This window comes from Lepidochelys olivacea, assembly GCF_965140295.1.
Source record: "Lepidochelys olivacea isolate rLepOli2 genome assembly, chromosome: 8".
NCBI classification, from domain to species: domain Eukaryota; kingdom Metazoa; phylum Chordata; order Testudines; family Cheloniidae; genus Lepidochelys; species Lepidochelys olivacea.
In genome coordinates, this window is record NC_140418.1 from 42,409,620 (window position 1) to 42,423,803 (window position 14,184).

A 14,184-nucleotide genomic window follows, 5' to 3' on the forward strand; every position below is an offset into this window, starting at 1 on the left:
GTACTGGCCGGGGGCCGCAGCAAGGCTGGGGAAGGAGCTCTTACTGGTGTTGCTTCCTGACAGCTTCAGCTCCAGCTCCTGCACCTGCCTGACCAGCAGCGAGATGTGCTGGAGCATGTCCTTGTTCTGCAGCAAGAGCTGGTGCACACGCGCCTGGGCCTCCAGCCGAGCTGCTGCCTCTGCAGCCAGCTGGTCCTTCAGCAAGTGAACCTGTCGGAGAGACGTGGAGACACAGCGAGTGGGTGTGTGCGTGCCAGGACAGGCTGCCTGTGCCGAGCCGGGGGTCCAAGCCTGGAGTTCCAGCCTGCTGCTGGAGTGAGATTCATGCATCCCGCCCGCGCCCCCAGCCTGCTGCTAGAGCAAGCCCGCCCGTAGCCCCAGCCTGCAGTGCCGCCAGTCAGATGCCCACTCCCCTTAGCCACCTGTTCTCTCAGCCAGGCACAGTGGTGGCTGTTGGCAGAGCGGGAGCTCAGGTCCAGCTCAGAGAGACTCTCCCCCGGGAGCCATCCCAGTGTTGGGAGCTGTCACTCTGGGCTGGGGATGTCGCCAGTTGCTCTGCTCTAGGACAGCAAGCAGGAGAAGGAGGGAGAGATTTATACCAGTCTGCAGAAGTCCTGGACCCACAAAGCCCTTCCAGACTTTGCCCAGAGTGCTGGTAAGTCCATTCCCCATTCCAGTCTCACAGGGACCCTGCAGCCACAGGGCAGCATGGGACAGGGAGCATGCTAGCATCTGTCCCCCGTCCACACTGCATCCAGCATGGAGTCCCTTCTGCTTCATACCAGGGTGCCTAGCCATGGGACAGATCTGTCTGGCCCAAGCAGAAAGAACTCCCACAGAGGCTGTGCTGAGACTGGGCAGGGGAAGCAGGAGCACTGGCACCTGCTGGCAGTGGTGGAATTGTAGTTCAAAGCTGCAGGCACCAAGGCGTGCTGTCAGGAGCAGGGGAGCTGGAAGTTCCCAGTGGGACAGCTGCCTGTCCCCACACAAAGGGGCAGCCCCATGGTTTTCAAAGGCCGTTCAGCTGCAGGCGAGGGCTAGGCTAGCTCATCTTGAGACAGACTCTCCTAACCATGGCTCCCTGGAGCTGCCAGTGAAACAAGTTTCTCTGGGTGTCCCCACACTGCAGTTAGGCACCGGCCATTTGCAAGGTAGATGCTGGGATCTTGCATCCTCTCACCTTGCAGGGTCCTAGAGTCCAGACTTCAGCCCCAGTCCAGATGTCTACAATGCAAACAGCCCCTTAGCCTGGCCCTGCAACCCGTGTCAGCTGGCACGGGCCGGCTGTGGGGGTTTAAATGCAGTGCAGACCATCCCACTGAGACCTGAAGCTGATTCCCCCCTGCAGCAGCGTGCCCTGACCTCTAGGTCCACGGCCAACCCTGAGCATCGGAGAATGTGGGGCCCTGCTCCAGAAGAGCCCTGCCCAGCCCAGCCCAAGCCATGGCAGTCTGGACAATTCCTGGCTGCATTTACATTCCTGCTGAGCTGCGCTGTTCTGAATGAGGGTCGTAGCTGGGCCGGGCCCCTGCCCAGGAGACAAGGACAGTTGATACCCATGATATTTCACTGGCCCACGCACCACACAGAGCAAACAAGCCCTCAGCACTCATCAGGTGTGAGACCTAGACAGTAGGGTCAGTACACTCTGCACACATTAGCCAGCCAGCCCCTGACTGTCAGTCCTAGTAGGCTGGCCGGGCCGGGCTAGGCTGTGTGCCCCTCTGGCCCCTGGGGTGTGGCGTCCCATTGTGTGCCTCCACACCGTGGGGCCAGCAGTGCTGGGGCCTGTTGTGCTGCCTGCCCCTACCCATAGCACAGGGGATTGGCTTGCAGCACAGTGAGGTTCCCGGAGCGCTATGTGTGAGTCACTGCAGGGGCAGCTGGGCCAGGGGCAGGGCATGTGGTGTGGGGAAGGATGTCTGTGGGTTCCCCGATGGCCCTGGCAGAGTGCGTATGGGGGACAGCTCTACTCCTTCCTTCAATCCCACAGCACTCGCTGTCTCCCTGACTTCTCTTCCTAGCTGCCTCCCCTCAAACTGACCGGTGCCGTGGCCCATCTGGATCTGCCAGGCCCTCTCCCTCCCCGCGGACTGTCCCTCATGAATTCCCTTCCCCCACCCGGGGTGACCCTGGGCTCTTTCCTCCTGTGATACCTGACTTCCACCCCTCAGCCCTGGCTAAAATCAGACCTATCCCCTTGTCCAGGCCCACGCCGAGGCCCGCCTGCATCACCATAACCCAATGGCTACTTGTCACTCCAGACGTTCAGAACACAGCTACCCTCCCTCCATCTCCACCCAGTTTCAGACCCCCTCCTCTGCCTGCTCCTCCCTTCCTGCATCTAGGCCGAGCAACTTGGCTTTGCCTCCAGGGCTCTGCCACTTCTGGCTTATTCGCCCGTGTCCATTTCCACCCCACTCCTCCCAGCACACCAGCCCCTCCACATGGCCCCCTGCGCACATGCTGCCGCCTGCACAGCCCCGCGCCCCGCTTGTGCTCGGCATGCTGGGGCAACAACCACCATGCGGGCAGCACCTGGGCCACGGCCACTTGTGTCTGTTGCGTCTGCTGCTGCAGAAGCTGCCGAAGAAGCTGCATTTGGTGATGAGTGGAAAGGGGAGTCCCCAGGTCCGGCAGCTGGGATGAGGAGGGGAGCAGCAGCTTGGGCGATGCAGTCAGGATACTCTCGGGGTGGAGGGAGCCCTGGAAAATATAGAGAAAAGCAAAGCCTGATCCACTCTGCGTGCTGCCCCTCAACATCCCACAGACACTCTAGTAACTCGCTCCCAGCTGAGCTGAGACCCCTGCGGGCCGGGCGGGTCGGTGCCTCATTCTCTGTACTCCCCTGGCTCCGTCTGTCTGTAGCCATCTGTTTCAATTATCAGCTCTCTGGGCCAGGGACTGTAGCCCAGACCTGCAGGGGTACATAGTGCCTACCTCCCACACCAGTACACACCAGTGAGACCTGCTGTGTGCGAGAACAGCATTAATAGCTAATCACAATGACAACACTAATCCTTAGCAGTCACACAGCTCTGCCATTCCAAAGCATCACACAGCTGTAGGCTAATGCGTTTGAGCCAGAACAACCATAGGGAGCTTAGTCTCTAACCTCTGACTTCAGTGCAAGCTAGGAGCCTAAGGAACTGACCTTCCTGGGCAGCAGCTCTGTCCTCCAGCTGTGTGCAGAGCAACCCACTGGCCAGGCCAGCAGGAGGCAGACACCCTGTAACAGACTGTGACACATAGGTGCTCGCTCTCCCTGCTGCTGGGGCTGGCTCGGTGGCTTAGGCTGACTTTGCTCCAGCAGGCGCTCACTGCTGCCCCCTGAACTTCCACTCAGCCTGGTGAGCTGCCCTGAGCAAAATGCTCTCAGCCTGGGTCACCTTTGTGCACAGAGCCAGCGGCCGCCAACACATGCTCCAAAGCCAGAGCCAGAAGGGTTGGCCCAACCTCACTTGGGGTGGGTGGAGGTCAGAGATTTGCACCTCGGCTCACAGCCTTGCTCTAGCTGCTGGCAGCTGCCAGGGTTGGGGGCAGGAGGCAGCTCCCTGTGTGAACCCTCCTCAGCAACCTGTTTCTTCGCCTTCTGGCTTGTGAGCCCTTGGATTCCCTGGGTTGGATTTTCTGACTTTCTTCTGCAACCCGGGAGACCAGAAGCTTCCTCTTCTGAACAAATGGAAGGTGAGACTGTCATGTATTCACGGGCCTCCAGGAGCTGGGGCTTTACAAACACACCAAATAGCGAGAGACTCGTGATAAAACAGCAAGAGCTGGCACCACTGGCAAGATGATCCCTGGGGGACTGGCTCCCAGACAGGCTCTTGGTGTCTCACGGCTATGTGTAATGCCAACACACTCAGTTGTTGGAGGACGGGTTCAAACATAGCTCTTTTAGCCAAGGCTGTAGCTAGCTCATCACTCTCTAGCTCAGTGGTTCTCAACCAGGAGCACCCCTGGAGTACCCAGAGGTCTTCCAGGGGGTACATCAACTCATCTAAGTCAGTGTTTCTCAACCTGGGGGTTGTGGGATGGCTTTGGGGAAGTCACAAGTGCAGCGCTGGAGTTGGGGTGTAGACACCACGCCATAGAGGGCCCTGTAATGCTGTTCCATGTTTCAGCACCCAGAAGCAGGGCTCAGGCTCCAGGGGTACAGTAGTCTGGAAAAGTTGAGAACCGCTACTTTGGCTGGTGTAGGTGCCACAAGAGTGGGACAGAGTGCCACACCAAGCAGGCTTGGATCACATAGGCAGCACCCTGACTCTTCACGCCAGCCATTCTGCTGGCTCCGTGACATGCTACGTCGCACCATTCCTCTCTCCTCCAGCACTTTGGGCAGCAGTGGGACTGCCCTGCCCCACCCTGGGTGGAGCAGATGGCCCCCAGCCTTAGAGGAGCCATACGAGTCTTACCTCCGCTAACCCCGTGGCACCCCACTAATGACACAGGGTTCAAGCCTCAATGCACTTGGCCGAACTCACAAGAGGCTCACTGCTGGGAGCACTGGTGCGAAGGGCTCCACAGCCGCTGGTGCATTGGGAGAGCGGTTTAAGCAGTACAGTGCAGCGGTCGCAGGCTCAGCCCCCCCAACACGAGGGAAGGGGAGAGCCAGGAACGATGGGGGACCACTGGCAGAGCCCAGCAGAGCTGCGTGGTCATGAGCTGGGGATTCACATGGCGCTTTCCCTACCAGACAAGCCACATAGCTGGCTACATCGGTGCCATGAACACAGGGCCCATGTACCTGCATCCCGACTATTCAGCTCTCACTCCCCGAGGGTAGCCATTCTAGGGGATGCAGTGCAGGCAGGAGCGATGGGACCATCCCTTCGTCAGTACCTCTCTGTGTGCCAGCTCTGTCAGCTGACAGAGGATGACTCGGGCCCACTGGCTAGAGCAGGGGACTGGAAACCAGGACATCTGACTTCTATTCCTAGCACTGCTACCAACTTGTCATGTGAGCCACGGCCTGCTCCGTGTCTCGGCTTCCCCACACTCCAGTGGGTACTCACATACCTTGGATGGGGTTTGTTTGACTGAATTGGGGCAAGCTTGTACACTGCTGTGTGATCTCCGAGAAGCGGGGCTAGGGGAGGGGAGAGGATCATCATCCTGGGGCACCTCTGGTTCTCTGAACCCCCCTTGCAAGATGGTGCTCTGGCCAACTCTTCCCTCGCCATGGCACTCGCTCAGTCCTGATGTGTCCTGGCCAAGGACCGAGCCCCAGCTTTGGCAGGGCTGAGCGGGTGGGACAAATGCGCAGGACCACTGCCTAGGTGGATTAGCAGCACGGCTGCCCACTTGCAGGGATGGCTCTGGGATGCTCGGAGTCTCTGCAGGGCGAGTGGAAAGCCAATGTCCTAGGTTTTGCTGGTTGCCTGGTCTCTGAAGCACAAGCAGAACTCCTGGGTAAAGGGCGACTCTGCTCTGCTGGCCTCTGACACTGTCCAGACGTGCTGGGTTAATGCACCAGGTGATTCTCTCCTGCCAGCAGCTGTGTGGTCAGGCAGAGGGAGACGCAGCTCCACTCCTGCTGCTTTCCCTGGGAAACCAACACTGCTCTGTTCCCAGGAAATGCCACAGCCAACAGGAGCGAGGGGGCGACACAGGGACCAGTTTGTGTCTGGACCGCAGCAGTGCAGGGCACAGGGGAGAGGCTGAGTGCTGGGGGAGTTTCGGGGGAGAACAGGATGAGGGGGAGCCAGTGACTATGAGCTTCTTTTATTGTCGGGGGCTAACTGGAGGGGTGGGGGTAGGGGTTCCTCCCCTACTGGGAGATGGGATCAAGGAAGGGCCACTGCCCCTAACAGTGAGTAACGGAGCATGATAGCTGGACTCCCGCCCTGCGCTGCCCTGCCCAGCACACCCCACAACAAGAGCCGGGCACTGCCACCCTCAGGGACCGGAGCTGGGTCTGCCACGTGCAGATCCACAGCCTGTGTCCTCAGGGCTCAGTACCTCCCAGGGTTTTCAGAGCTCTGCGCTGACCGGCAATGGGGAAAGGTGTGTGTTTGCTGGGGACACTGTGGTGCCTCGGTTCCCCCTGTCTGGCTGTGGGCACACACACTAGCTCTTAACATGAGAGTGCACAGAGGGGAGTGAACCTGGCCTCCCTCAGGGCCCCAGCAAAGGCAATTCGCCCTAGTTTGCGGGGCGGCTCAGGGAAGAGGCATTTCCCCTGTGGTGGCCAGCCCCTCGGCTCCCCTTGTTAATGCCCGGGCAGTGCTGGGGGGGATGCCAGCTGCTGCCATGAGGACATATGCTGTTGCACCAGCTTCACGCCGTGGTCCCCCCATCTGATCACCCCCGCAGAGCTGCCACAGGCTGTTCCAGCCCCATATCTAGACATGAGCTCCCTCTCTACCCCACTGCAGGGCAGTGTGAAACCCAAAGGTTCCTTTGAGCTGCTCCTGAAGCCATACAGCAAAGCTGCTTGGACACATGCTCGGGAAACCATGCTATCTGGGGGGACCCTGGGCCTGCACCACGGCTCAAAGGCCACTTTTGGGGCACAGCTGCTCTTGGCTGGGGCTGGCATACCTTGGTGTCCAGAGAGTGCCCGGAGTCGTTCCTCACGGCGTCGAGGTCTGTCACCCCCCGGCTGAACTCCAGGGTGCTGCTCCCTGGTGGAGGGATCTCCACTGCATCGATATCCGTCTCCTCTGTAGGGGCAGCTGCATTCTCAGCTCTGGCTGGGTGGCAGGCTGGGAGGGGGCAGCAACGGCATGGTCAGAGGTGAGAGGGGACAACGGAAACACTGCCCCAGCCCAGCTCCTTGGGCTGAGAGAACGTCGGCCTGGCTAGCAGACAAGGCCCATTCCTCCTTGTGGGGGAAGCACCTGCACACCTGCCATGGGTCACGCATCCCTAGCAGGCAGCCCTGTCCGCACAGAGCTGAGAGGACACTCCAAATATCCTGAGGCCTAGGGGAAAGTGCACTCGGGTCTGAACCAGGGAATCTGGGCCCATCTCTTCTACTGGCGAGGGTCAATATTTCTGTGCAGTTCTCAGCCCTCTTTCCTGCCCTAGGCCTCACCCCCAAGGGGGCAGGCAAGTATCACCCCCATTTTATAAACAAGGTAGCTGACTGGTCACTGAAGGCACAGCTTGGACCAGAACTCAGCTCTCTAATAGGGGAGACCCAAATCTCACCCACTTTGCTATAGTGCCTTTCAGAATGAATTTGTCAAGTCTATGTGCCTAGCTACGCTTTCTCATCACTGGACTGCACTCTGCTCCTAGAACCAGGAACAGTGCAACAGACTGCAGCCTCTCCTCTGCCTCCGCCTCAGATTTCAGCTTCGCTGTCCCCTGTTTTATAGTCACCCCATCCTGGTCCCACTATGCTCCTGGCACTGGCCAGGTTTCATCCAGGAAGAGAAAGCTTGATACCGAAGAGGCTCTCTGGGACCAGGGGGCTGTTTACCCCAGCTCTCTCATGCACACCGGGGAAGTCCTTTGGACTTTGCCTGCTAGCTCCCTCCACTCTTCTCGGAGCAGTGGGTGCTGGTGGATATCCCCGCTTGGTGCCCCCTTGAGCACATGGTTTCACTCATCCCATTCAGTTGGCCTCTGTTCTTCCCAGCTGAGGTTAAAACCGTTGTCAGTCTCAGTGAGGGAGTCATTTCAGGGCCCCCATCACCTCCACAGAGGCGCCGATGACTTATGCTGAAGTTGTTAGCCACATGCAAACATTGCAAAAGTGTAAATTAGCTCATTAACTAATTTGCACCAGATGATAGGCACAGAGCTGCAGGAGCCATGGCTGGGGTTTGCTCAGCTGTGCCGGAGGTCAAAAGAACTCTTGTGGTGAAGGGGCTGCAGAGCAAAAGATCTAAACTGCATCCTGAGAGCTTCTCCCCAGAGTCGGAAGGTTTGGCCCAGCAACTGTGATAGCAGCTCATTGTGCCAGGGCAGCAGCATCCCCTGGGACAAAGGGCAGCCTGTCTCCACCTTCCTGCCAAGCTGCCAACTGCCTGGTTGGTAACATGGACCCTGAGCTCAGTGGTGGGGGCAGCGAGGGACAGAACGGGTTCATGGGGAAGGGAATGGGCAGAGAAAGGAAAACGCCCAATACCTGTATGCCCATATGGTCCCCGCGGGATTCCCTATACCCAGCCTTTCCGATCCCCAGGCTGGGGCACATGGCATAGCCCAGGGGTGGCCAAGCCTACTGACCCTCTGAGGCACATATGACAATCTTCAAATGTTCGGGAGCCAGGGCGTGCACGCTGGGGTTTGGTTCGGCCCCACTCCTGCTGAAGCCCCAAGCCCTGGCTGACGTGCCCTGTAGGGCTGAAGCCCTGAGGGCCCCCCCTGCTGGGCAGAAGCCAAAGGCGACACATGTGGGGTCACATCCCCCCCTCGATTTTTGCCAGGATTAGCTAGGCCCACTCAGTCATGTGGTGCTGCTGGGCCCCCTCCCTGTACGGCAGCTGCAGCCTGGGGAGAGGCAGCAGCTAAGAGCTGGGAGCTGCAGGGGGAGCTGCTGCTTTTGCTGGCGCTGGAGCTGGGAGCTGCAGGGTGTGCCTGGAGCCTGTGACTCAAGCTGTTGGGTGGAGGCCTAACCTTGAAATTGTGCCCCCTCCACCCTCACTCTCAGCAGGCACCAGTCCCCTCTGGCAGAAGCTCCTAGCCCCACCACCCCACTGCAGGGCAGAATCCCCAAGGCCCCCCTCCCGCCAGTCTGGTAGGCGGAGAATGGGGGCGAAGGGAACGGGGGGCTCTGCGAGCTGCACTTTAACTGTAAAAGAGCCAGATGTGGCTCATGAGCCACAGTTTGGCCACCCTTGGCATATAGCATGTCAATCCACAGGATCCCTTCCCCCAAGCCTGTAGGGCCCCCGGACTGCTCCTACCACTCCAGTCAGAACCCTGCATTCTGGGTGGCAGAGGGAGTGCTGGGGGAAGTGTCAGCTAAATTCCCGACCAGCTCCGTGGGGTGTGGTGTCGATAATGCCATGGTACCACAGTCTTGCTGTTATCTGATGCTCAATTCCAGTCATTTTATGCTGGAGCACAGTATCCTGTTTTCAATGTTTGCTGTGTCACGGCATAACTGCTCTGAGAAGGTGTCTCTGCAGGTACTGGGGCATAGGCAATCAGACCTAGTGGATAGAGTCCGGGGCCTGGAGTTAGGTGCCAAGCCGGGGTCAGAGCCAGAGACAGTTGTTGCAAGCCAGGGGTTGAAGTTGGAGTCAGAATCAGGGGTAGGCCATAGGAGCTGGGACCAGGAGTGAGACAGGAACCAGGCAGAGGTGGGGGTCTGGGAGAAGGAGGGCAGGGGGAAGGAACAGGTTGGGAGGCAAGGCTCAGGGCAGTAGGCAGGGGCCAGTGCAGCAGCAGTCAGCCAGGGGTTGACCTAATTGCTCAGACAACTTCCTGTTTCTGGTTTAAATAGGGCATCACCGCCAATCAGTGGGGCAGAAGTCTCCCCCAGTCTGGAGCTTTGTGGGGCCCTTTGTGAGGCAGAGCTTTGCTGGCCCCTTCTGCAATCATTCAGGTGAGCTGCTGAGTGGTGGTTGTGGTGTGACCCCTGCCTGGGGACCCCCAGGTCGAGGTTCAAGGCCCAGGATCCCTCACATCAGCCCCTCTCCTGGGAGGTAGGGGCTTGGTTTTACAGGCTGGTTTTTGTGGAATGTGTTTACCAGGTCAGGAGTGTGGACATTCTTCGCCAGGTCCTTCTTCAGGAGTGCTCTTCAGGACTGTAGCCTTCCCAAGCCATAAGATGCCAGAGTCTAACCCGTCTGACGCTGGCATCAAGGATCTCACGGAGAATATACTCATCAATGTTGTGAACATGTACTGGTGTGGGGCGATGGCTGGGAGCGGTGAGGGAATGGGTCCTGAATGTGGGGCTTCAGGAGTGATGTATGGAAAACTGGGTGTATTTGGAGAGAACGGGGCAAGTTGAATTCAAAGGTGACTGGGCTAATGTGCTGGAGAATGCGGTAGGGGCCAAAGAGCTGGTAGTCCAACTTACGGGATGGCCTGTTTGTGTGTACATTTTTTGTTGAGAGCCATACCTTCTGGCCAAGCAAAAGGGCAGGCCCCTCCTGTCATTGACGGTCCGCATGTTGTTTCTTTTTTCTAGGTGTCCTCCAGGTAAACTTTTAGGTCATCTTGGGTTTGACATATCTTGTGTCCAGTCCAGTCCAGTCCAGGGCTGCTGGGTTGTGGGAAGTTGTGGTTAGCTCCAAGTAAAACCAAGGATGGAATCTATAGTTTGAAAAAAAAATGGCTTTGCACTGTAGAAGCATATTCTGCGTTACTGTATGCGAGGTAGCAGCAAGAACCCGTTGTTCTGGTGGAAGTTTATGTAGTGTCGAAGGTATTGCTCCAGGATCTGGTTGGTTCTCTCCACTTGACCATTTGTCTAAGGGTGGTAGGTGGAAGAGAGGCAGGAGCAGATGCCCAAAATCCAGAGAGCTTCTCACATAAAGCGAGAGATAAATCACACATGGTGCTCAGAGATCATGTGCTGTGGGAGGCCATGGAGGCAGACAACTTGGTCCACACAGAGCTGGGCCGTTTCCTGGGAGAAGGTTAGGCCAGTGCCGGGGTGAAGTGGCCCACTACTGTCAGAGTGGTAAAAAACCCACCGGCCTCGGATAGTTCTACTAGCAAATCTAAGGCAATGACTGTCCACGGGCCGGGGGAGTCTCAAGGGGCTGCAGGAGTTCAAGGGGTTCCCAGGTATTTATTGTGTGGCGCCTTGGAGTGGGTACATACATTGCAACACAGGCCTGCACTATGGCCTGCATGTGAGGCCACCAGAAGATATAAGAGACAAGGTGCTGAGTTTTAAAACAGCCAAAATGTCCTGCCAGGCAAGTCATGGCATACTGGTAGGGCTGTAGTCCTTGGAGGCCTAGGAGAACATATATACGCTCATTTAGTAGGTTACCCTGTCTCAGACATCATGGGGGTCCTTATTTATGGCTTTCTGCTCGACTGGAGGGATTCCCTGGGTGAAGGTTGATCATATGAGGGTGAGCAGATCTTGGTGGGGAGCCGGGCCCAGAAAATTCTGAGGCTTGAGGATGGAGGAGGTTTTTGGGTTCAAATCTTTAAGATCAGCGTCCCTTCTGGGACAAAGTGTCAGCCTTGCTAGTTTGGGTTCCTGGATGACAGGAGATTGCAAAATCAAAGTGCAAAAAGAATAAGGCCCACCAAAATTGTTGTTGGTTGAAGGCCTTGGCCCTATGCAGATATGTGAGGTTCTTATGATCGGTGTACATCTGGGCAGAATATCAGGCCTCTGCTAGATAGTGGTGCCACTCTACGAAGGCCATCTTAATTGCCGGAGTTCTTTGTCCAAAATTTCATAGTTTGGCTCCGCTGGTAAGTTTCTTGGCACAGAAGACGTGTGGGTGCAGCAGTTGTTGAGGATTGTGCCTTTGCGATAGAACTGCTCTGACTGCCAGGTTGGAAGCTCTCGCTTTGATGATGAAGGCTTGTGTGGTGTCAGGATGGACCACTTTGGAAGTGGTGGTAAACGCAAGTTTTAATTGCTTGAAGGCCTGCAGGGCCTTGGGAGACCACAGGAATCTGGTGTTTTTGAGGAGCAAGGCAGTGAGAGGGGCGATCCGCTCCAAGAACTTTAGGAGGAACTGGTGACAGACGTTTGCAAACCCCAGGAAATACTGTAGTTCACGAACGTTCCATGGTGCTCCCCCATTCGAGGACTGCCTTTATCTTCCATGGGTCTATTTCAGTACCCGCGGGAGATAGGATGAGCCTAGGAATTCTATGGAGGACTGGTCAAAGGCTCGGGTGACCAGATAGCAAGTGTGAAAAATTGGGACGGTGGGGGGTAATAGGAGCCCATATAAAAAAAAAGCCCCAAATATTGGGACTGTCCCTACAAAATCAGGACATTTTTCTAGCTTCATATAGAGACCTGACGGAACAGATGTACATGCTGTGTTGTTTGGCACTGTCTGAAAAGATCGGTATGTCACCCAGGTATGCTACCACGTACTGGCCCACAATGTTCCAGAGCACATCATTAATAAATGCTGAAACATTGTAAGCATTTGTCAAACCAAAGGGCATCACGAGATATTCAAAGTGCCCATAATGTGTTCGAATGGAGGGTTTCCATTTGTCCCCAGCTCTAACCTGTACTAAGTTGCGTGCCCCCTGCAGGGCTAGCGTTGTGTGTACCCAGGCAGTGCTCACGTGGTCCATTAGCTTGGGGATTGGTGGTAATGGGTATCGGTTTCTAATGGTGACCTGATTCAGGGCCTGATAGTCTGAGGCTTCCAACATTTTTTTTAAATAAGAAAAAGGACTGTGGCTCTGGCAGGCAAAGTGGATTTAGGAATAAAGCCCTTGGCTAGCTGGAGCAGAGTGTGGCCAGTTCAGGCTCCGACATGGTGTCCATACACCTGAAGGGAATGTTTGCCCCTAGTTGTAGCTCGACTGGGCAACCATAGTCCCTGTGTGGGGCAAGGTGCCTGCAGGCGGTTTGATGACATCTTTGAAGTTGCTGTATTTGGATGGAAGTCGAGGACCGGAATCACTGGGCGGCTCTGCGGGGCCAGCTACCCTGGTGTGTGACTGCTGGGGTACTGCGTGCTGCCCACTTCCTGGGGTCAAGCAGTGCTGTTGACAGAATTGTGAGATTTTAGCTTGTGCCAAATGAGAAGGGCGTTACGGTGAGCCAGCCACAAGAGACCCAGGATGAGCGGAAGTACGGGGAATGGCTGGCACCGCATGCAGGTTTCTCGATGCCCTTGGATAGGAACGGTATCACTACCTGGGCTCTTGGCTCCTGGAAATGCAGGAGAGGAGAGCAGGGCATGCAAGAGGAACACATTCACTGGCTGTTCCTGCAGAAACGATTGATGGTGAACATTTCATGGCAAAATTCAAATTGTCAGCAGTAGGCTTCCAGGTCACCCCTCTGAGACGGAGGTGGGTGGGTGGTTCACAGCCCTCCAAAAGACGATTTCAGGCTGTGGGCAGGCTCAGGATGCAGCCCTATCTTGCTTTGTGCTTGGCTCACTTTCTGGAGAACTCTCCTCTGAGAAGGGCAGGCAGCCACCTTCCACAGAGTGCAGCTGTACAGCAGAGGGATTGCACAGACAATCACTGGGCAGCAGGAGAGCAGGATACATGGGCTCTGGCCAACATTAGGGCAGGAGCAGGCATCAGTGCTGGCCGACGCTGGAGCTGGCAGTTGAGCTAAAGTACTTGCTGACATAACTTCTAGGGGAACAGCGTGAAGAACCTATTCTGCATGGGGCCCTTGTCCGACTGGATGTCAATGGGTTTGAGCGTAGGAACTGCCCCCTACGTCCTGCTGGGATGACTCTGAAACCTAATGATGCTGTTTTGAGTTCAGCCCATGGTAAGAGCTCAGTATTAGGAGGAGGGGAGAAAGAGGCGACGAGTCTGCAACAGGGCTGCCTGTCAGTGGGTCACTGAGGGCACAGGTCTGTGCTGAGGGGACGTCCCATGTGATGCTTTGTCTCAGCACTGGCAGGGTGAGCAGGAGGGCGAGCAGAGAACCAGGTGGGACAGACAGAGTACACAGAGCAGAGGTCGCTGGCTCTCCTTGCAGGCCTAGTTCCAGAGAGAGAAGGACGGGGTGGGCAAGGAGATCAGCACAGAAGGGGGACTGGGCACCCTCCAAATGGTCTGGGACTTTGGTGTAGCATGTAACTGAGAGGAGCCAGGGTGCTGAGGTGGAGTGGAGCTGGGGGATGGGCCTGAAGCTGAGTGCTCGGGGGGCCCTGGCAAATGCATCACAGGAGCCATTCCTCAGGGTGACTGACAAGAGAGAAATGCATGCAGTGCCCAGCCTGGCACATAGGGAAGAACAGGCCAAACTGGCTCCGGCTTGACTCCTCATGAAATGCACTCACTTAATCATGGCGTGCTCCATGCCTAGAAGAGATGCCAGTGCTCCTCAATCCTGACCTGCAGCCCCCTGCTATCCCAGACCTGCGCTCCCCACCCCCAGCTCTGTCATTGTCCCTCAATCCTGACCCACATCCCACTGCTACCTGAGCCCTGGACTCCCCACCCCCAGCTCTGCTAATGCCCCTCAATCCTGACCTGCAGCCCCATGCTACCCCAGCCCTGGGCTGCCTCCCTCCCCCACAGCTCTGCTGAAGACCCTCAAACCCAACCTGTGGTACACCCCAAATCCAGTCTGCAGAGATGACCTGT

At 56.9% G+C, this 14,184-nt stretch overlaps 1 protein-coding gene across 7 annotated transcripts in view; it reads right to left on the reverse strand.

Moving 5' to 3' along the window:
- NOS1AP (nitric oxide synthase 1 adaptor protein) overlaps positions 1-14,184 on the reverse strand; it is a 175,471-nt gene that overhangs the window by 39,737 nt on the left and 121,550 nt on the right. For all 7 annotated transcript variants that reach the window (XM_084636807.1, XM_084636806.1, XM_084636805.1 and 4 more), the window contains exons 7-9: positions 6,544-6,707; positions 2,539-2,706; positions 45-210 (exon numbers count right to left, since the gene is read on the reverse strand). In XM_084636807.1, the coding sequence (XP_084492933.1) occupies positions 45-210; positions 2,539-2,706; positions 6,544-6,707 (498 nt within the window). The remainder of the gene's footprint in view (positions 1-44; positions 211-2,538; positions 2,707-6,543; positions 6,708-14,184) is intronic.